This window comes from Abramis brama (assembly GCF_963993115.1).
Source record: "Abramis brama genome assembly, chromosome: 17".
In the NCBI taxonomy this organism is placed as follows: Eukaryota; Metazoa; Chordata; class Actinopteri; order Cypriniformes; family Leuciscidae; genus Abramis; species Abramis brama.
The window spans coordinates 15,920,345-15,944,700 of record NC_139979.1 but is presented as its reverse complement, the minus strand read 5'-3'; the positions used below and the strand labels follow the sequence as shown (position 1 = coordinate 15,944,700).

Sequence of the window (24,356 nt, the reverse complement as noted above, 5' to 3'; positions counted from 1 at the left end):
GTAGTTGCTGGGGAATTCAGTGACGGTGGCTCGCGTGAAGGTAAACCTCACCCTGATCACTGGTTTGGCTTTTACCAGCAGGTAGCGCTGCCTCGCGCACACCGAACCGAAGAGGAAAAAAAGTTTGAGTGTTGCTCTGAGATTTAACGCTTGCGCAGAACAGGTTGCCTGGCCAGTTCCTCTGGTTGACTTACCTGAGAGGTACATCAGTTTCGATCAATAACAGAAAGGAACTAACGCGAAATCGTTCAGCAGAACCTGGACTCCGGTGAGGATAAGTTTAATTTAAGCGCAATTACTTTTTATTGAAAGAAAGATCAAACGAACGAAAGGACCGGAGTATCTTCCCGTGGCTTTTGGCAGGTGCGCTCGTGTTTTCTCGCCCGTACGCCACGAGGAACGGAGCTCGTGACAGGTCGCCGTATCCCGACTTGTCCCTTCTGCATTGCACGCCTCAGTCCGGTAGACGCCGCCTTTCTTCGTCGTGGAAAGCCTGTGAAACAGCTGGATGCCTTCTTCTTGAGAAGTCCGGTATCGGTGCCGTTTTCCCTGGTTGATTAAAGCGCTGTATCGCGGGGGTAAGATGATGGGCTTTCTGCGCAGGACGTTTAGCCGTCGGTCAAAGCGACGCTTTCGGACATCAGACGAGCTGGACGGGACCGGCAGAGGCGGAAACGCAGTGCTGCAGGCTCACCAGCAGCAGGTGATTCACGCGCCGACCGTAGTGACCGGGGGAGCCGTAGTCCACATCCCCGCTGCGGGCAACAGCAAAGACGCCATCACATGCAGAGTCCTGCTGCTGGACGGATCGGATGTCAGTGTGGAGTTACCGGTGAGTGAGTGTAGGACTTCGTTAGCTTTTCGTGAGAGAAAAGTCACCTTGATTGTTTTGAATGTAGTATTTAATGGCAAAGTTATGTTGTTTGTGTGTGTGGCCGGACGGATTTCCCCGGTGTTGGGTCCTGTCCCGGTAGTTGAAAGGCAAACAGATGGTGCTCGTGATCCCGTCCTCCTGTTTACTTCCCACCTATAGCGACCGCTCAACCTGTCACACACAAACCTGCAGATTCCCTCGAGCACTGGGAGCTTTCACTGAAAATGAAACAAGAGAGAAAAAAACCACACACGGAATTCCCCAGCTGATTTTCTCTCCCTCCTCTTCTGTCAAAGTGTTTTCCAGAAATGATTTCCCCATTTGTTCACTGAGGTTGACGAACCAGTTAGGCGCTTAACCTTTGGTCCCTCTTTTGCAAGTCGCGCCGTGAAATGGGTCGATTACTGACTGACAGTTTATCTGTTTGTAACTGTGTCTTGTCAATTCACCATTGAATATCTCTTTTTTTAACACTGTACCTCCTACTTTGAGTGTAATTTTGTTGTGAATTTGAGTTTGTACTGTAGCTTTTTAACGATCGTTATCAGCACGGTAGTACTACAGTACAGCTCAAAAAACAAGTAATATCCATTAACTTGCGTATCTCTGAGAAAGTGTCAGTTTGTTTGTATATTTCTTCTCAGCCAGTGAAAATACTCCAAAAAGAAACCAAAACATTAGGCTTTACCTGACACAGGAAGCGGTGTCGTGAGGATCTCCGTCAAGTTAGGCTAGTTATACTACATACAAACGACATCGATTTGTAATATACTTGCTTTCTATATAGTGCATAATAAAACAATGTGTATAATGGAATTTTTCACTAATTAACTGTTTATAAACAATAATACAAATATTTATAGAATAATTGAACATTATTAAATCATTATTTTAAAATATGGACTTTTAACACTTATGGAACTACATTAAAGATTATGTAGGGTATCTGTATGCTATGCCATTATGTAAGCTAACTAAGGCGGACATTAATGGTAAATGTGTGTTGAATGTAATCAGAACCTAATAAAATCCATCATGTTGTCATTGTCATGTGACCATAACACATCTGGTTTAAAGAGAAATATTCCCCATAGTCCCCTTGAGATTTATAACCACCAGACTAACACAATAGAGCATGTTACCAGTGCGTTGCAAGTGTACATCTACTGTCAAAAACCCATTCTTCAGGCAAAATCTGCTTCCACACCACTCAAATGCTCTAGTCTAGAACACGTGAACATAGACAAATGAAAATGATACATAAGTGTGTCATAAAGAATAACAGCACTCTTGGAACATCACGGGGCCAAACAAATTAGAGGACTAGAACTATTATATAATTAGACTTAATTGAAACTATTTCCTTCTTCTCAATACTGAATTCTTCTCAATACTGAAGTTCACAGTTCTCATCATATAATCGTTTTATATTTCAATGACAGTGTTGCTGATCACTGGTTTATAAACATGACTGTCATAGTCAGGCAATGTTAAGCCATACAAGTCTGAACATGTCAAAGAATTTATAAAATACCTTTTGTGTGTCAGCTTTAGCTTTAACAAATCATAAATTCCTTTTGATTTGACCATCTGAAACCAAAACATCAAACCTGATAATCTGTTTAGTTTCAAAAGTGAATCATTTTAATTTGATGCAGGACTAGTTTGTACTACTTTGTGTGTATTGAGAACAGAGAACAGCTCTAAAAATGCATGTCGATTTATGTATGTTAAGGGTTGTAGGTCAACCTGAACAGCAGCAAGTATCAAAGAGAATAATAGCCACCCCTGCCCCCCTCAGGGTGTGTCCCAAATCCAGCCACTCTCCTCTGACACTTCAAGCTATTTTTGCTCTGGCCTTGGTTTGTGTGCACCTTACATACAGTATGTGTGTGTATTTTCCTCTGTCTTAGATTGTGTCTGTGTGCCTTGTGGAGCTTGTCTAAATATCAAGGTTCCGAGCCTTTATCAAGACTAAATGTTATCACAATAGACCAGCACTTTCAATTGAAAAACAATAATGTCAATGTCTCTAATCCTTCAGGTCATTGTGTTATATTATTCAGTGAGCTTTAGAAGTTTCTCAGCATATCAAGCTTATAAAGTGGCTCCAAAAACTATTTGGACACTCAAGTCACACTTTTAGCAATGTCACTGCATTACATAAGAAAATATCAAACTAAGAGAAGTGGCAAAGCCACACAGTCCAGTTTTCAGTGTCAGATGATCCTTCAAAAATTGTTCTAATATGCTGATTTGGTGCTCTAGAAATATTACTTATGAGTGAAAAGTGTTGTGCTGTTGCTCAGTATTTTTGTGAAAACCATGATATTATTTTCAGGATTGTTTGATAAATATAAAGTTCAGAAGAACAGCATTTATTATTGAAAATATAAATCTTTTGTCACATTATAAATGTTTTTACTGTCACTTTTGATCAATTTACATTTTTGACCACAAACATTTAAATGGTAATTGCAAAAATGGCTTAGAAAATTGGGGGCCACATCTTATATTAGCTTCTCTAAAATTTGTCTTTGGCAAACTCCAAAAGAATGTTCCATTTCCAAGTAATGTCATTATTGACTAATTTCTTATACCCTGTAGAGATGCTGATTCAGGATTCCAAGATGAGTTCCACTCAGGAAATACTTCTCATTCTCATGATAACATGGAAGCATTTCCATGACCTATTCTGATCATGTGCTCAATCCTTCGCCTCACAACATCCCCGAACCAACAAAAGAAATCAATCATGCTCCGTTAAATGGCGAAATTCCAAATTATCTGCATTCGTTGGAAAGTTTTTGATCTCAGTGGATGCTGGCCTTGAAAATAAACGGACCATCATGAGCTATTCTGGAGATAATCTCTTCTTTGTGGAGTTTTCCTTTTCCATTTTTTTTTTATCTCTCTTTGGCTCTTCAAAGTGTTTGTCATCATCTGTCAAATTACTTTGTAATAAGACTAGGTTTGGGAGAAAGGTTTGGATTTGGAATATTCACAATATATTTGCCATGATTTTGCTGGCGATTTAAAATTAAAGTCGACATGAAATCAAAATTGACCTTATTCACTTATTTACACATTACTAGTCTTGTGGTGAACAATTAATCTGTGAAAGTTAAAAAAAATTCTGTCTTGGTAATCTTAATTGAATCAAAATAGCTCCACGTAATCAAAATCTGAACATTTTCTTCCGCTCTGGAATGGCGTTCTTTCTCCGATGATGTCAGTTTGGTGGCTTTGGTAGAATATCCTTAACCACTCCCCTCCAACCGTCAGTCTGCTATGAGCGAGGGATGGAGAGGAGGTGAGCTGAAGTTAAACCCCGGCCTCTATTCAATATTCAATTTCACTTGGAAATACGTCACAATAAATACGCAACTTCCAGTTCACTGAGACTTTAATATGAATATTGCGACAATTCTGATGCACTTTTATTTGGCTAAGAAAAATATTTTCTTGTCTTGTGAGTATAAGAGCATTAAGACAGATCTTTTAATAGCATTTTAATTTAAATTCAGCTGAAAATAAATCCTGTTGATAAGTTCAGTTCACGTCTGTGAATTTTCAAACTGTCAATTTCATTAATTCAGAGCTCTTATTCACCGATTTACTTTCCATCATCACTCTGAAATTCTCATGGATGTCCCCGTGTTACATTTTTAATATATTAAAGCATTTTAGTAAAGATATAGTAAAGACACTTCCATTCAAAAGTGGGGTCGGTAAAATTTCAGGATTCTTTAATAAAAAGAAATAGACATTGATGGTTATATTATAAATGTCTTTATGGTCACTTGATTAATTTAATGCATCCTTTGCTGAATAAAAAGTTTTAATTTATTGAAAAAAAATCTTACTGACCCCAAGAGTTTGAACAGTTGTGTAGATTAACATTAGAAAATTAAAATTAAATTTACTATATATTCGTCTTTGTGTTCATTTAAAATGAAAAATTGAAAATTGAATTTATTTTATTCATTTATTCTTAACTAGATTTTTATTGTATGTAACTTGTTTAATTAGAAACAAAATTGTGGTTCTTCTGACAACAAAAATCAAGACTAACACTGAGATGAATGCTAAGATATTTTAAGCTATATCACTCGCCGTGATGAGTGCATATGAAAATCAATGCAGCATGTACGTCGCTGTGCCTATTTCAGGGCCATCGAGCCCTGCGGGCGCACTGGAGCAACTTCCTGCCGGCGACATGCTCCACAGGTGTCCCCTTAAACTGTCACAAGATCAGTGTGAAGCCCCAAGCTTTCCGCACTTAGTGATTTATCTGTGTGTTAAATGTGTGTGTTTCAGAAACATTCCAAGGGACAGGATCTGTTTGATCAGATTATGTATCATTTGGATCTGGTGGAGGCTGATTACTTTGGTCTGCAGTTCATGGACCCAGAGCAGGTTGCGGTGAGTGGCACTCAATAAGCGTTCGCATGCGTGTGTGCGTGCGTGCGGCAGTGACCTGTTTTTCTATAAGCTGCAGCTCTTAGACCAGAAATGAGAAATGGAGTGTGTCAGTGTGAAACAGCTACTCAACATCAATCAGAACAACAGGATTTTCTTTTCCTCAGCACTCAGAGTAATAACAAACTCTTTGTCTTGTTCCCCCTCCCTCCCACTGTCACCCCCAATCCTCCCATGCTGTTTTTCACATTTCCTTATGTTTTCAGCACTGGCTAGATGCAGCCAAACCCATAAAGAAGCAGATTAGATGTGAGTAGTCATAAGACATCTCACACACACACACACACACACACACACACACACACACACACACAATTAGTTCTTGCCTAGTTGTTTAGTTGGCTGGTCGCAGATGCCTGATGACCTTGGGTTCATAATCTACTGTTGCCGTAGTGACTAGTAGTGACAAATGTCTATGAGTGTATACAGTCAATGGGCGTGATTAGAGCCAATCCCAGAGTATGCTGTGCAAGACACACCCCACGCAGATCACCATGGAGAAAGTGGGAGATGGAAACAGTATCAGTATAATTTGATTTCAACACAGATTTAAAAGCTTTCCGGCCATGCAACCTGTGTGCAATTCAAAAAAGACTATGTTGTCAGTGAAAAGAGGCCATTGATTGAGTCCCTGTAGTGTCTTCTCTTTATTATAGCATAACCGCAATAGTACTACCCTTCAGAATTGTATATGCTTTGCAACACTTTTAAGAGCCGTTGAGTCACACTGAATCAACATTAGCTGACTTATGCCTGTCTCTATGACAACAATCTTCCATAACCTTCAGGGAGAGCTTCTTGTCTTTTTTGTTCCCTTTAAAGTTTATGTACAAATTTTATTGTAATTGACATTGTGTCTGTTTCATTCCAGCATACACATACTCTTACTAATAAAATCTCTTTGTCGTAGATGGACCTCCATACAGACTGTTTTTCAGGGTTAAATTCTATTCGTCGGAGCCCAATAACCTTCACGAAGAGTTCACCAGGTAAACAACAGCAGGCATATATGATTTTACCTTGTGTCTAACTGTCTTCTAAGGCACTATACAAATATCATAAAAAGGTCATATAGGGTTAGTGCGCCAGTCTTCTGAAGTGACTTAAAGTTACACAAATTTATCAAATAGCTTCAGAAGACTTGAAACACTCTTGAGAGAGAGTACATAACATTTTTGAATTTGGGTGAATTATTTATTTTATATTTTTATGTATTAGCGATGCATACTAAATCAGTTATCAGCTGATATTAGAGATTTTTAAATATATCTGTGTCTGTCAATATTAAATTGTGCATGGTAATTTCCTTTGCTGAAAGTTAATCTTTAAAAACACTAATAATTTAACAACATTATAAATGTAATCTTTAGCAAATTTAAAAATAAATATAAATTTTTCACACTGTGCATTTATCATTTTATGCTGCATAATTCACTTGTAGCATTTAAAATGATTTGGGTATATTTTTTTAATTTATTTTTTGGTTGGTTTTATTTGTAATTTATTTTGAAATATTAGCGTACAATTTTTATATCACTCATTTATCGGATATCGATCATAACATGAAAATAACTGGTAACACTTGACAATAAGGTTCCTTTGTTAACGTGAACTGACAATGAAAAATACTTCTACAGCATTTATTAATCTTAGTTAATGTCAATCTCAACATTTGCTAATACATTATAAAAAAAGTTGTATTTGTTAACATTAGTTCATGCACTGTGAATTGACATGAACATTTTTATTAACTAATATTAATAAATGTTAATACATGCTGTAAGAATATATTGCTCATTGTTCGTGCATTACAGGTAGGGTAGGCCATTGTGGAGGGGCTAGCAACTGCAAGTTAGCTTTGAAAGCATGAGAGCCCACCTTCCCTTCAGAGCGTCTCCAAAGCCACGCCTCCTTCAAAACACGTGAACGCACACAACAGATTCTGCAAAGCGTCACGAGAGACGGTGTTAAATAACCTCATGTCTCAAAGCACATAACATTACAATAATAATGAATGTAAACAACTTACAGAAATCTGACTTGTACCACCTGACTGCTGCAGATGGAAATAAATATGTTGACAGGCAGGAAGGACATTGCGTGATTGGACGAACGTTTTTTGGTCCTGAGACTTCCACAGAAAATATATGTACATGCTTTAATATTTAGACCACGTCTATTATTGATTGCTATCAGAATGTGAAGAGAGTTTCAACCAGTATAACAAATTGCCTACCCTACCTTTGACTAATGTTAAAAAATGAGACCTTATTATAAAGTGGTATAATGTCAGTTCATCACTAATATGTATGGTTAACCTATCTGAACTGTAATATTTGACAACTATTTTTGACTGTGTAACCACTTCTTTTGCAGGTATCTCTTCGTACTGCAGCTTAGACAAGACATACTGTCCGGCAAGTAAGAAATTACGCTTACCTCACAGTGAGATACACACAAACATGCACACTCAGTGGAAAAAGAGAGGGCCTTTCATTTTCTCCTTTTTGCCCGCTGTCACGCCTCTGACCCTCCCTCTGTCACACGCGCACATACAGTGAGGCAGGGTTTCTACCGGGGTCCAATAAAAGCTCTTTTTCAGTGTGTATAATCTGGGTCTGGTCTCCTGGGTGCTGCTCTGCTCCTTTTTAATAAAAGAAACTCCAATGAGAACCAACACACGGCTTCTAATTTAAGAGCACAGATACGATCCGACACACTTTCCCACACAGGGTGCGCATACTTTATTACATAAATACTCGTCATCTCACATTTTACGGAAGTGGATTTTGATCACTGTTTGAAAACTGTCAGTTGCATGTTTTGGAAGCCACTTTTTATATGCTGCAAAAACATTTACAGGCTGTTTTAAGGGTCATTAAGTCTCTCTTTCTTCTGTGAGCAGGTTAAAATGTCCGTATGATGTGTACGTGGAGCTCGGGGCTTATTGCTTACAGAGTGAGTTCTGTGTTTTTAATGGCCAGTTTGGACTTTCTTTCTTTTTTTTCATGTATTTGCATATTTACAGCAGATTTTTGCCTTTTCATTTCCATTTCTTTCTATTTTTTTGTGTTAATAGGTGAACTTGGGGATTGTGATCCATTAGAACACTCTATTGTGTTGGTATCAGAGTTTCGCTTTTCACCCAAACAGACGGAGATTATGGAGGCAGACATCTACCGCAAATGGGCTGAATGCAGGTAATGAGTATGAATGACTATTTCGTATCCCCACCATACTACAGCTAACGCTGTGTCCTAACATACAGGTTAAAAGACTGAAAGTGAAAGTACTATGCAAGTTGACTAAGCCAATAGCCAATCAGAACACATTTGATGTTTAGCAAACAACAAACAGAGGTTACCGGTCTGGTTAACAGATTTATCGCTTGACGCTTTGTCACGTCACACCTGGTTAGAACACGGTGTAAGATTGAGTGTGTTTTGAATTAAATTACCGATTGAAGTGTCAGTTATATTTGCTCATGATAATCACACTTGAAATGTTTACATGCATTTCACACAGACTCCAAACACTGTCTCCCTGTGGTTTTAATTAAATCCTCAGCTCTGCATTTGATCCTGTTTTAAGATCAATCATCAGTCAGCGCGTGCTACTGTACAAGTATGTGCTCAACTGCTGATCAGTCCCTAAGGATGAGTTGTTGCATTTGTTTAAATGTGTCTGGATTGTTTGTTGTTCTTGGAAATTAGATATTTCTAGACCTTGACCTACAGACTTTGGGGTTGAAAATAGAGAGCGTAAATGTAAGACCGAAACAATGGCTTGAATTGAATTCTTACAGATAATGTCAGCCAGTGTAGAGATTTGAGCAGAGCAGAAGTTTAATGTGAGAGGATTTCCGCAGGTTAAAAACAAGTACAGCAGAATGTTTGGATGTACTCAATGGGACATATGGCAGATGCTGTCAGGCTGTGCAAGAGGGAGTTGCTGTAGTCTAGCCATAAATTGATGGGGTATTGGACAATGATGAGTTATGGTATTCATTATGGCTCATGAGTTTGAATGTTACATCTCTCCACAGGGGAACAAGTCCTTCTCAAGCTGAGCTAAATTTCCTGAATAAGTGCAAGTGGCTGGAGATGTATGGAGTGGACATGCACTTTGTGAAGGTGAGATCACTTAAGCCCTATTCGTACAGGATTTTTACATGGAGAGGTGGGGTAAAGTAATTATTACCAGAGTTTCTCAGTGATTTTAGTCCCGTTTGAATGTGCAGTTTCATTTAATTTCAACATGGATAATATCCAACGAAAAAATGTAATTATACAGTTAATAAATAGAGCCAAATCGCAAAAAAACTGCAAAGAATACCCATTTTAATATCAGTGTCAGGTAAGAGGTAGATGCTGCTCACTTATGTGGGTTTATAAAGTCACTTCTATAAACTCATGAAGTTTACTTAAATAGGTCGAGTGGTAAAAAACTAGTCCCGTCCGAATAGGGCTTTACTTTAGTTAATTTACATGCTTTCAGTCCTCGAATTTCAAGGATTACAGTTCTAAGAGCATATTCAAATTCTTGGCTTCATATTTTATTATCTTCACCCTCTTATACTTTCACAACAGCAGAGTTATCTATAATAGCTCTATAATAATGATGTATTTTACAAAAACAATCTTCTAACTGAATAATAACAATAATAATCTTTCTATATCAGTATTAAAACAAATTAAAAGCTGCATTATACCTTCACAACAGCAATAATATGACACTACAGGAGAGGAATTAATCTTTATAATAGCAGTTCTAGAAGTACTATCATGCTCCCATTCATCCACACATATGCTCTTAAAATGAACTCATATCAGGACGAAAACTGCAGTTCAAAAGCTTTAAAAATAAAAAATAAACATTTCTACCCAACAAGGATGCATTAAATTGATTAAAAAAATGGTGTCAGTAAATATATTAATAATGTTAGAAAAGATTTCTATTACAAATAAATGCTGTTCTTTTTTACTCTTTCATCAAATAGAAATTCATCAGCATATTAGAATGATTTCTGAAGGATCATGGGACATGAGCTGAAAACTTAGCTTTGCCATCACAAGAATAAATTACATTTTAAAATAGAAAAGTTATTTTAAATTTTAATATTATATCACAAATATTACTGTCTTCACTGTATTACTGTATTCACTGTCTTGGTGAGCATAAGAGGCTTGTTTCAAAAACAATAAAAAAGTCTTACTGACCCCAAACTTTTGATCAGTGGTTTGTATAACACTTTTGAAATTAACACTGTATACTGACTTTTGTGCAGGGACGGGATGGAGGAGAATATGCTCTGGGACTCACACCGACCGGAATCCTTGTTTTCGAGGGATCCAGCAAAATTGGCCTCTTTTTTTGGTGAGATTCACAAATGCACACTCCTGTTGTTCTGACTAGTGGCTGGATCATTACTTTCTTTCTCAACATGCTGGTCATAAATGTTTCCAATTAGGCCTAAAATAACCCGTCTTGACTTCAAGAAGAACAGATTGACATTAGTAGTGGTGGAGGATGATGAACAGGTGAGTTTTACAAAACATGCACTCACTTATCTGTGCTCACACTGTAGGATACCAAAATTATACATGCAAAAATTCCTCTATACCTTGGTGGCTATGATGTTTATATTTGCCGTTAAAATAATCAATATTGCTGTGGAATCACATGTTTGTAAACTACATTTTAATTTTGCTTAATATTTTTAATGTCAGAGGACCAACTAAATATTTAGCAGAATTTCAACTCTATTCATGCTAACTTCGTAGTTACTTTTCTTTTTTTTCACACATTTTTTTAAAAATAATTATGATATAATAATAATAAATTAAAATTAAATAAAAAATAATTTAAAAATATAATCTTAAAATCTTAAATTATTAATTTATAATAATTATAAAAAACCCTGTTCTATAATGTTATGTGCTTTTGTGTGTGCAGGGCCGAGAGCAGGAGCACACGTTTGTGTTTCAGCTGTCGAGTTCTCACGAGTGTAAGCACTTATGGAAGTGTGCAGTCGAGAGCCACGCCTTCTTCCGGCTCAGACAGCCAACCCACAACACGAGCAACCGCAGTGACTTCACACGCCTCGGCTCACGGTTCAGATTCAGGTACATACACACACATGTAGGGATGTCTCGAGCCGATCCCTAAGATCTGTATCGGGGCTGATTAAGCATTTTCTTTTAACTGATCGGTATTGGCTGTCCTAAGCACGATCCTTTATTTTACATCAGCTGTCTAATCCAACTATTTTCCTAAAAGGAAAAGAAGCTCAAATGTGTGTGTGTGATAGCGGGTGCTTTCTAACCTTTTTGCAATTATTCTGCTTATTGTGCATATAAAATACAAGAAGTATTCATAATTGTGACCACACAGTCTAGTTTACAATGTCTAACATTGTAACAGATGTTTACATCTACCAATATAATTACAATACTAATTGCTATATTGAAATTACTCCGTGGTGATAGATGTACATTTTTTTTACATTTGAGCTTGGATTGATTTTAATAACTTGAATGTACTTAAAGTGTGCACCAATAACTCGGAAAATACAAGACTCGGTATTGGTAGATACTCAATATTACATGACTCTGATTGCATCGGGGCACAAAAAAATCCTTTTGCCTTTAAGTATGATGTTGTTTGTGCTTACAGTGGAAGGACCGAATATCAGGCCACACATAGTGGTAAAGTCAGGAGAGCAAGCACTTTTGAGAGAAGACCAAGTAAAAGATACCCATCACGAGCCCAATCTATGGTCAAGGCCAAAGGTAGGTCTGTGTGACATATGCAGTTTCGCCTGTCAATAATCAACCTAATGCATTTCTGACATGCTTAATCTCTGTGTCTGCCCTGCATCTGCCCTAAAGCCTGTGAATGGTGCTTTAATGCAAATACCACATCACACGTCATGTATATTTGACTGCTTTTGTCTTCCACAGCCATGACTCCAGCAAAACATCCCCATCTAAGGTAAAGCCACACAAACACAATCATGAGCACTCAGATTTAAAAATGCTTTTTTTAAAAATAAATATTTTGCAGTTGTGTAATGAAAGGTTTTTCTATTTCTACTGGATGTAATTATGTACTGAAAAATCCTCTCTCTGTTCTGTAGTGCACAGACCAGCCCTGAGCCAAGCTTAAAACCGGTACTCTTTCAATATCCTTCTTACTTTATATGATTATTTTAGGAAGAAATACAAATGGGCATTTTTTAGCTACATCAGGGGCTTTTAGACTGATATCCTAAGGTATTTATTTATTATGTGAATTGTTTTAAGGCTGCCAAATTTAACATTAACTCAACATATTAATTAAATATATTTTTGTAAAATTATATATCTACAGTTTCATTCTGTTTTTAAAAGAGGCTGGAAATCATGATTGTTTTACTTTATTGACAGTGCTAGTTTTTGTAACCGTAAGAAAAGTGGGTTGAAAAGCACTGTTCTTTGTATTTATTGTAAAAGGTTCAATAATATTATATTTTATGGAAGTTTTTAGGGTCCTTTGCAAAGTGAACATCATATTTGGAGGTCCTCTGCAAAAAGTTTGAAAGCTACAGAGCCCCTACGGGGACATGGTGATGGAGAAAAAAATATGAGATGGGATGAAAATTATATTTCAGCGCTTCAGTATTTCCTTCCCCCAAGAAACTTTGTTTTCTCTCACAAAAGCAGCATAGTTTTTCCTCCCACCTCATATTATTTCCATGACACAAATCTAGCAAGCAAATGCAGTTTCTCAGGGGAGTGCAATACTTCAGTAAAATAACGCAAAATCATTAAAGTATAATTGTTTGGAAAAAAAGAAATCATGTCCCTTTAGGGATTCTGTAGAAAACCCCTGAGCCTTGTGACTAATTTTAATCTCGAGTATCTAACATACTCAAAAAAATTATTATGAGCAAATAATTCAGCATGATGATATTGGTTTTTACATTGACTGAGATTTAGCAGACTGAGTTTTTAATGCTTAAGTAATTGGCAAGAGACTTCACTCATGTGAATCATAGTTTTTCTGTTTCCCTCCAGTATAAGCACAACATTCCGATTGCACAGGAACCCTGGCAAAGATCACATCCACCTAGTCTGACCTCTCCACTATACGTACAGCCCATGGAACTGGGATATGCTCCGCCACCACACAGGTATACATTTGATCTACCAAGATAAAAACCTCTGCCAGTTTTTCAGTTTCTGTCACAAAATGTAGGCTGATATCATCTGTGTTTCACCTGCATGTGCATATGTGTCTGATTTAGACCCTCCTATGTGGACACACCCCCTGCGAGCAGTGGTGGGTTTGGTGAGAGCGGTTTGATTGAGTGCAGTGGCAGGAGTGTGTCTATCGTGCACAGAGACAAAGTTATGACTGCGCTCTGAGCATGTGAAAGGGTGTTTGGATGAGCCGCTCACCTTAGTAAAAGAGACTGTTGAACGCTCGCATCCAACCACAGTCAGCCTGTCATCCCTCTTCATCATCTCACCTGCAGGAGTCTCATTCATTGCTTGTGATCATCCATCAGGTCTCATCCGATCAAATGCACCCTGAGATGGCAAAAACATATTCAGCGTATGCGGACCTTGACGTCCGACAATCTGCATGTTAATAGCTTTTTAGAGTTTTGCATGATTTACGATAAAATCTAGAACTAGCAAATTACCTGAAAGACAATGCCAGGATATGAAACTGCTGCTGTTGTGGCTTACTATTCGATAGCAGGGTTGCTCAAAACAGCTTTGAAATTACAGAGAGGAATGCAAGAACATCCAGAAGCCAGACTGATTGCCCTTCTTCTAGATTATAGCATATTTTAGCATTTTAACTAATAGATTTGTGCATATTATGTCTGAAAGTTTACTATTAAGTGCAGATCGCTTATATATCATTCCAAGACGAGCACCTACCTGTTTACAAACCCTGATTTACTTAATTTAAAATCACCTCGAAAGTACTTGTGACATCTGTTCTATATGTGCTAATGATCATTACGTATTTGCTGAAGTGTTAAGTTAGAAATCTTTGTGTTTGGCCATCGAAATACGTTCAATCAGCTAGGGATGGGGGGGGCTTTTAATGATTACAGTCTGCTGCAATGAGACCTGCCTTAATAAACGTGTTGTTTACGCTAATCGACTCAATTTTATTGATTATGTAAACCCTTGACATTTGCTTCTCAATTTTGTATTAACATTTGCACTGTTCCATTTTCTGTTTAATAACACCATTTGCTTAAACACGTTGTTGTTGTGTGTCCATCCATTGAAATTACTTTAATAAGCACTCTGTTATTACATTAGAAAGCTGCGTGTGCATGTTTCTGCATGTCATTTTACTGTGGTTCTTCATAACATGTTACTTGAAAATAAATCAATAAGTACCAGTACCAGGTTTGCATTGGTTATAAGCTGGTTGGTTAATTGTGTTGTGAATGTATAGATCAATAAAGATGACATATGCCATTCTGCTGCATGTGTGGGTGGATGTATAGATAACGTTATATATGAATGAACTTGAAGGCCCCTATTGTTCTCTGACTCTCTCCGTCATACGACCAAAAATAATGTGGAGCTGTCATATACCATTGTACTCTGCGTCATTGCTGTGCGTTGTTTTATAGTTTCCCTTTGAGCACTGCAGACACCCGGAGGTTTAGTGTGGAAGAGAACGAAGCTCCTCATTCTGGAAAGATCCATCGCTACAACCATCGCCATGGATATGAAAAACAGGAAGCGCTGTGCCTCACGACAGCTAAACCAAGTGAGTCCAAATCTACTCGAACTTTCTAAGAGTTCTGTTGTTCACAACAGTTAAATAAACAATAAGCTATATTGAGTAACTTACATTATAGACATTTCGTTAGATGTTTTCTCTCCCCCAACGCAGAATGGTTGCGCGTGGTCACAACTGATTCGAACTGTGATTCGTTCTTAAATAAATGAGTGTTTGAACGAGTCTGTTAAGTAAATGATTCAGTGACTAATGGTGGTTGCCTAGTTGATTTAACCTGCAGACGAGGTCAATGAAAAATTCCACTATTGCACTGACACTGACAACAATGACCATACATTTATAATAGGTCTTATTGTCCCAATTTTATAGGAATAGCCAGGTATGTCCACCACTCCACACCACAGCTATGATAATGACACTGAAGGAAACAATCAGAATCCACCCGACTTTGAGTTTGAGCATTTAAAGCGGCAGATTACACGTTTAACAGAATCTTTTCGTCCGTTGGTGTGGATGATAATATTGTAATTAATTGTTATAGTGATCTTTATAGTTGAATATTGAATTTTAAGTGGCTGTGAGAGACAGACTTAAAGTGATAGTTCACCCAAAAATGAAAATCCTTTCATCATTTACTCCCCCTCAAGTTCCAAACCTGTATGAATTTATTTTTTTCTGCTGAACATAAAAGAAGATATTTTGAAGAACTGTAACTGCAACCAAACAGTTGATGGGCCCCATTGACATCCATAGTATTTTTTTATATATATATATTTTTCTATACTATGGAAGTCAACGGGGTATTCGCAGAAGAAAGAAATTCATACAGGCTTGGAACAACTTGAGGGTGAGTAAATAATGACAGAATTTTCTTTTTTGGGTGAACTATCCCTTTAGCCCGAAAAAAAAAAAAAAAAAAAATCAGAACATGTAGGCTATGCTGAGATGTGATTGTTTACTTCAGAAGCTTGGGTTATGTCTCCTGGGCTCTCTGATGAGTTGGATCGAGCTCTGCAGAACCAGCTAGAAACAGAACCTGCAGCATGGCCAGCCCTTCACATCAACATAGACATGGTAAGTAAGAAGATTTCTGCCTCTTGGAACACAGAAATTTTTTTAACGCTGTCTTATGTCATATGAATAAGTATTTCATTCTCTCTGTAACTATAGGCAGAGGAAAAAACACTTTCAGAGAAAAGTCTTCCTTCCTCCCCTGCGGTTTTACAGGAACAGCTAAAGAGCAACATCTCTAAAGTAACTACTGAGAGACAATTGATTTATCTATATATCTTTATGCAAGGTACCTGTAAAAACAGGTGATTCAAGCTAAAGGTGGTCAAGTTTAAAGTTGCAATGAAACGGAAGTTGCAATTATCTTTTCTTCTGTATTGTGACGTATCAGAGCCTAACTGATAATACAACCCCTATTTCCAGAAAATAATGTTACTTTAAAATGCAATAAAATCAAGAATCTGTGATTTGTTCAATCTCTTGAACCTTAATTTAACTGACAAAAGTACAAAGAAAAGATTTCCAATTTTTTCACTGACCAACTTAATTGTATTTTGTAAATATAAACAAAAGCAACAGACTCCAAAAAAGTTTGGAGGCAAAATAAAAGTGACACAAGAATGAACCTCATTGGTTCTCAAACATCAAGTAAACATGCATGAGCTTCCATATATCATAACTGATTTGTGCGTTGATGAATGCTTATATGCGAATAAAAGCCTAAATCTGTTCAGCATATAAAGCGATCATGTCTCTTCAGAAAATTTAGACTAAACCACTCCATTCATATGGATTAGTGTTACGATCTCTTTATGAACTTTTTGAAGCATCAAATTGGTAGTTGCGTAGCTGTCAATGAAGGGACTGAAATCGCTCAGATTTTAGTAAAAATATTGTCATTTTTGTTTCGAAGATTATTAAAAGTCTTACAGGTTTGGAATGACAATAGGGTGAGTAAATGATGACAGAATTTCCATTTCTGGGTGAACTAACCCTTTATAGTGAAAAAAGGTTGAACAAATTGCAACAGAAGCAAACTCAACTGATTTTGTATCCTCAATATGTCCTGAGTAAGGAAAAAAAAGCCCTGAAGAATCCCATTAGGGGAAAGTTTAGAAAAAGACCCAAATATAGCCTATTCATATGCCTAGTCATTCTTTTTCTTACGTGAATAGGGTAAAAATTTTAACCTTTAGATATCACCATGAAAATTACTGAGTTGATTACTTAACATCAAGACAAACAAAAAATGTATTACAAGTTTTTTTTAATTGTTTGTTAAACGGTCAAACGGTGCATAATCTAATTACGTGTGCTCATTTGCATAAATACCACAACAGATCTAAACATTGGGTCTAGCCAGGTGAAAATGTCTTGTTGAATCTTGTTGACACATAACAGTAAAAGACTTAATATTAAGGTCTGAATGGAACCCATTTAGGCTACCCATGAGCATTAATATAGAGGCAGGAATAAGTACTTTAGAAACCAGCCTTTATTCATTTTTAAGAGATTGGGTTTGGGGCTGGGTCCGTGGGACTGTTTCAGGGGGACGAGTCTGAGGGAAGAACAGGAGACAATGGTAAGGAGAATGCAGAAGACAAAAGGTAGGCAAAATAAAAAGTGAATCCCCAGAAACAGTCCCACGGACCCAGCCCCAAACCCCATCTCTGCAATAATAATTAATAAAGGCTGGTTTCTAAAGTACTTCTTCCTGCCTCTATGTATTAATGATCATGGGTAGCCTAAATGGGTTCCATTCAGACCTTAACAGATAGCGTATGAATAGGCTATATTTGGGTCTTTTTCTAAACTTTCCCCTAATGGGATTCTTTGGGGCTTTTTTTTTCCTTACTCAGGACATATTGAGGATACAAAATCAGTTGAGTTTGCTTCTGTTGCAATTTGTTCAAGGTTGACCCCCATTTTGGCTTAAAATGACTGGACTATTAACACAGTCTGCCGCTTCAGCACATTTCAGCGTATTTTGGGGAAAAATGGTCATTGAGTTCTCAGTCCCAAAGATGAAAGGTAATTTCATCTGCGACAAGTGCAAAAGCAAACATCTGTCATGGTATGGGGGTGCATCAGTAAGCTTGACTTGCATATGTGTGAAGGTACCATTGACGTGGAGGCATATATTGGGATTGTACAAAGACATCTTTCTTGGAAATCAAGACAAATGCCAGGCCTCTTTCTGCATGTGCTACAACAAAGTGGTTTCATAGACACTCTGCATCATAGAGAGGATATGCTTGACTGGCCTGCCTGCAGTCCAGATCTGTCTACTATTGAAAATGTATGGCCCTTCATGAAAAGGAGAATCGAACAAAGACAACCTTGCACTGTTGAGTAGCTATCTTATCGGGCGAGATTAGGCAAAAATTCCACTTGCAAAACTGCCGCAATTAGTATTCTCAATTCCCAAATGATTAAAAAGTGAATTAAAATGAAAGGTGATGTGATGCAGTGGTAAATATGCCTCTGTTCCAACTTTTTTGGAATGTGCCATCAAACTCAAAATGTGTTTATATGTATAAAGTACAATTAAGTCGGTCAGTGAAAACACTGTAAATCTTTTGTCAGTTAAATAAAGGTTCAAGAGAATGAACAAATCACAGATTCCTGAATTGACTGCATTTTACAAAATGTCCCAAATTTTCTGGAAATGAGGTTGTAGAAAAAGAAAAATGTAGGGCGGGAACTTGGTTATATCCATCGTTTGTTGATTGGATGGAGGCAGATCAGAATGTGAGCTTGTGGACGATTGTAAGAAAGGGGCAGAGTTTAAAGTCCACATGAAATCAAAATTGACCATATTTACTTTGTTTGCCTAAATTGATCGTTTTGTGGTGAACAATTCATCCATGCAAGTCAATCCACACAAAAAAATTTTTTGGCTTCGTAATCTTTAATCAAAATCTGAAAATGCCCCTCCCCTCTGCATTGGAGGACCTTCCCTGATGACGTAGGTTTGAGGACTTGGGTTGGGAAACGCTTAACCACTCCCCTCAAACCGTTAGTCTGTTATGAGCGAGAGATGGAGAGGAGGAGCGCTAGAGTAAAACCCTGCCCTCTGTTCAATATTCCTTTTCACTGGGAAATACGTCACAACACTGGAGAAAAGTCGTTTGCAACTTCCGGTTCACGCGGACTTTAAGTGAACTAAACTATTACGTTGTTTCCACATGAAGATCGAGTTATGACATTAATTAATTATGACATTATGACTTAAAAAATAAAATAAAAATGAAACTCATACTTCAATGAATTAAATGCTGTTTTTAGCTGGATTTTTGATAAATGTCAGTATGGATAACTACAACTATACGCAGGGTGCCTATAACAGTTTATAAAGCACAAATACTGAGGTTACACAATGAGGGCCTGTGACAGTAGCAGTGAGATGATGCATAGCCTGTGCTCTACTCTCTCTACTGTAGCGAGCTACCCAAAGTGATAGTGGAACCTCAAAAGGGAACTCCTCAAGTGGAGACCAAACTGACAGGTGAGGTACTCTGGAAGCTGGTAAATGTCACAGATGATTTTCAAACACCTGAGACCATCAAGCGTCTTTGTCTCTATGTGTTATATTCACTGACTTCGGCTTCTGATCTCAGGTATCCCAGCTCCTCACAGGATTCAGGATCAAGCAGTCTGAACATAGAGAAGCCAAGAGTGGACCGGCGCAAACGCCTCGTCAGACAGTTCAGCTTGTGAGTCACTAGGCATTAGAGGCATTTTAGATTTGACAATGAGGACTCTCTTGAAATATTGTATTTGTCCTATAGTAACCATAGTGATGAAGATGACCTCCCTGAGGCACTTGCAGCCATCTCCTCCCAGTGCAGTATGGTAAAATCCTCATCAAACAGCTCCTTGGACAAACAGGTCCAGCCACCCATATACCCACCGGTAAGACTTTTTCTTTCTCCTGTGTTTGTGTGTGTGTGTGTGTGTGTGTGTGTACACTGGGAGAGATAACTGGGTGAACTGTCCCTTTAAGTTAATGACAGTAGGCCTACTATTCTTAAAAAAAGATCTAATTTCACACGCGATTAGTGTTGTACATGTTTGTATAGCCTACATGTATGTGTTTTGTTAAATTCTGAAATATATAGGAAATATGCTGGAAAATGGGAAAACATTGTCACTTCATATTGTCACACATACATCAATGTATGTTCCAGTTCAGTTGACACAATCCGTCTTTATTTAGCGAGTGAATTCAGCAAAAAAAAAAAAAAAACTATTAAAGTCAGTTACCTTAAAGGTGCAATAGGTGATCTGGGAAATGCTAACTTTAGCCTGCTAGCATTGAAAGCATACGATCCCACCCTTCTTGCAAATCACCATCCAAAGCCATGCCTCCACCAAAGCACAGACCAGAAGCGAGATTACCAGAGACAACATTATTGGATTACATAATATGTCATTCACCTGTGAGAAAACTTTACAGTACAGTGAGTAACAGTACTACAATAAAGAACATAAACAACTGTTTGCCTGCCAATCTCACTCTGTCTGCACAGCATACGTGATCGCGGTGATGACATATGATGTTTGAGTGAACAGGCAGCACAGTGGTATGCAAACATCATTTCATTTGGACCAAATGCAATGATTGAACCAACATTTTATGCTCCTATGCCTTTATGACATTATGAAATAAATGTTTTTCTCCAAAACACGTTGGCCACAATTGTTGGCACCCCTAGAATTTTTTATGAATAAAATATCTCTGAAGTATATTCCCATTAATATTTACCTTTTTTTTTGCACACCAGGGTGACTAAGAACATGAAATTGTCTAGCTATGACTTGTTTCATGGGAGTTTAAATATGAGGAAACACAAAGGCCAAATTCCCTTAATCATCCATCACAATGAGTAAAAACAAAGAATATAGTTCTGATGTGCGTCAGAAGATTGTTGAGCATCACAAAATAGAAAGTGGCTGTAAGAATTGAAAATCCCCATTTTGACCATCAGGGCAATAATTAAGAAGTTCCAATCAACTAAAGATGTTACGATTCTGCCAGGAAGAGGACGTGTGTCTATATTGTCTTAATGCACGGTGAGGAGGAGAGTTTGAGTGGCCAAAGACTCTCCAAGGATCACAGATGGAGAATTGCGGAGATTACTTGAGTCTTAGGGGTCAGAAAGCCTAAAGAAATATATCAAACAACCCTTACATCACCACATGTTGTTTGGGAGGGTTTCAAGAAAAATCCTCCTCGCTCCTCCAAAAATAAACTCCAGCATATTCAGTTGTCAGACATGACTGGAACTTTAAAAGGGAAGTACCCCATGCCTACGGTTAAATATACTGCTGGATCTTATATGTTGTGGGCATATGTTTTTGCTGGAGGTCCTGGACATCTTGTTCAGATACATGGTATTATGGATTCTAGCAAATACCAACAGATAAAAAATCTAAACCTGTCTGCCTCTGCTAGAAATCTTATAATGGGCCGTGGACCGTGGTTGGATCTTCCATCAGGACAACGGTCCAAAACACATCAAAATCAACACAAAAATGGATAACTGAGCACAAAATGAAGCTTCTGCCATGACCATCCCAGTCCCCTAAACTGAACCCTATAGAAAATGAGTGGGGTGAACTGAAGAGAAGCACCAACATGAACTTGTGAATCTGAAGGATCTGGAGAGATTCTGTATGGAGGAAGGTCTCTGATCTCTTGTCAGTTGTTCTCCAAACTCAGATTTTTGCGAATTTTTTGAAAGAAAGATCAAAAGGATAAACAATGCAGATTTATTTTTTACAGCCATTTTTGATTATATTTACCAGGGGTGCCATTAATTCTGACCACAACTGTATTGCAGTATGCTTCCATCTTTAGTCAGATGTACCCTGGTTACGATGACGCATATTCGCCCCGAGCCCCAGCACTGTTCAAATGGATGCATGCTCCTACTCCTTAGCTACCCAAGAACAAGAGCAGGCACGGCCATTTTCAACTAAAAGTCACCATGAAATCAAAATGGACAATTCTTATTATTTTAAGTAGTTTTTTGCTGTGCTTATTATAAATGATTGATCTGTTTAATCCATGTTCCCTTGTAATCTTTAATAAAATCAACTTACTCATACTTACTTAAATGAAATCACTCACCTATAGCGGTTAATGAATTAGAAGTCTTGCACATTGACAGGAAATAGTTTACTTTGCATTGAAAAAAAAGATGGATACTGCATGTTTTAGTCACACCATGTGATTTTATTAGTCACAAAATAAAATGCAACCACTGTTTCTGATATACATCCAGTGATATGCAGTAAAAGTTTTGTTTGGTTTCTTAAACGTTTGTGCAAATGAGTTCTATCACAATCTACATCCCAATTTAACCCCTGGACATACTGTATTTGACAATACAAAGACATTGTTTTTTTCTCTCCATAGCAGAAGGAGACTCCACATTTGGAGCGTGACAACTCTCCGCTGTTCTTTCCAAGTCCAGTACCTCACCTGCTACCATACACGACACATACAGGAAGGTAACATAAACACACAACATTCAGGCTCTTTCCAAAATCTTGAATAATTCCACTAAGATGGATATTTTCCTACTATATATCTGCTGTCTCTCAGTGATTATTCATATCTTTCTTTTGTTATGCATGTTTCTCCATTTTTCCTTCCATCTGTTGATGTGGGTATTAATGGGGGTTTTTTTTCACTGATTGTTCCCATCCTTCTTTCTGTTTATCCGTCTGTCTTTGTATGCATGAAGCTCTGAAGATCTGCGGATGGAGAGAGAGAAACTGCTGAGGGCTCTGTTAATGACAGAACTCTGAGACAACGCACACAACACTTCTGCTTACAGACAACAAATACTACACAGAAAAAGGAGCCCTTAACCCAATGCACTAATTTATTTCACTGTTACACAGTATATGGACCTAAACAAACCTCCATGTTATAAGAGCTATTTTAGCATTTTGCTAATACCACACAGCAGTTTTTAAAAACGGTAACAGAAACATTTGTTTGCTTGTTCTGTTCATAGCATGGCATTGGCGCTGTATAAACTGACAACAATGACTGGTTAACTTTTAATCATTCGTATCACTTGTTTTTCTCAATGTTTTATAATCTGTCAATGGTTTCCTGAAGGGCAGAGTTTATTTAAATGTCGCAGGCTTCGCTTAAAGCTGTGTATAGGCCTACTGTATTTGGCTATGTTCTGAATAGTATACTACTATACTACATATACTATTTCTATAGTATGCAGTATGCATACTGTATGCAGTATACCTGGATGACCTTCCACACAGTGTACAGCAGAGCACAGTGCCTGGGTCACTATATCCCACAATTCAATGCATTTAAATGTGACTTGTGAACTTGAATATCAGCTGCAATTTTTAACATCTTTTTTAAATCATTATTTAATTAACCAGCCCAAAATACTTTTTTACATATAATTTTGAATACATTTTACATGGAAAATTTAATAAAATAAAAAAAAGAAATTACAATTGGATCAAAATAACATTTTATTTCCGATATAATTAGAGACACTTAACCTGAAAGCATAATGAGGTCATGCAACTATATTACGGTTTAAAACGTGCCCTTATATATTGTACTGCATCAGATACTATTTTTAGACAGTGTATATAGTTAGTAGGCTATTCTATTCTGAACATGTGCTTTAATGTCATGCAAAGTTAAAGGTTTCTAATTTATATTTTGTGAAAAATTGTACTGCTATCCCTAATATACGTTTCATATGAAACTGCCGTTTTATACAATAACCTCCTTTCTCTCTTGTAATATAAAAACAAGGAAGATATTTCCGGAAGTACATTGAGGAGAGATCAAGCTTTGATGATCACATTGCCCACTAGAGGGCATTAAATACACATTTCAGGTTTGCCTTTGAGAAGTAGTTTAGGAGCAACAAAATGAAATGTAAACTTTTTATTTTCTTGTATACAACTTGATTCTCATAAGGGAGTGGAGCTCCAGTGTTAATATTTTGATATGACCACACTGTAAAAAAATAAAAATAAAATCTATTTAATGTAGCTCGATCACTTTTTTAGGTGTGGAAATGTAAATACAAACATAATGAGTCAAGTCACTCAATCCCTCAGAAATATTGTTAAATTTACTTTATTTTAAGTTATTAAAAATGTCAAAATAAAATAATACTTTCTCCAAACAGCCAAATTCTTGATTTCTCATTTCTAGCTATGTTAA

At 37.3% G+C, this 24,356-nt stretch overlaps 1 protein-coding gene across 2 annotated transcripts; it reads left to right on the top strand.

Moving 5' to 3' along the window:
* The first annotated feature begins 152 nt into the window (after positions 1 to 152).
* epb41l4b (erythrocyte membrane protein band 4.1 like 4B) lies at positions 153 to 24,315 on the top strand. Of its 2 annotated transcripts, none has more exons than XM_084089712.1 (23): positions 153 to 832; positions 5,195 to 5,299; positions 5,563 to 5,605; positions 6,267 to 6,345; positions 7,733 to 7,777; positions 8,262 to 8,314; positions 8,436 to 8,556; positions 9,402 to 9,489; positions 10,644 to 10,732; positions 10,827 to 10,896; positions 11,312 to 11,481; positions 12,032 to 12,147; positions 12,319 to 12,349; positions 12,495 to 12,528; positions 13,414 to 13,529; positions 15,003 to 15,142; positions 16,080 to 16,189; positions 16,286 to 16,369; positions 19,570 to 19,634; positions 19,747 to 19,842; positions 19,918 to 20,041; positions 22,554 to 22,645; positions 22,882 to 24,315. In XM_084089712.1, exons 1-23 carry the CDS (start codon positions 584 to 586, stop codon positions 22,943 to 22,945), a joined length of 2,184 nt encoding a protein of 727 aa, XP_083945838.1. In that variant the 5' UTR covers positions 153 to 583; the 3' UTR covers positions 22,946 to 24,315. The 2 variants fall into 2 exon arrangements, with proteins under 2 accessions (XP_083945838.1, XP_083945837.1); XM_084089711.1 differs by having other exon boundaries at positions 22,551 to 22,645.
* Positions 24,316 to 24,356: the final 41 nt, after the last annotated feature.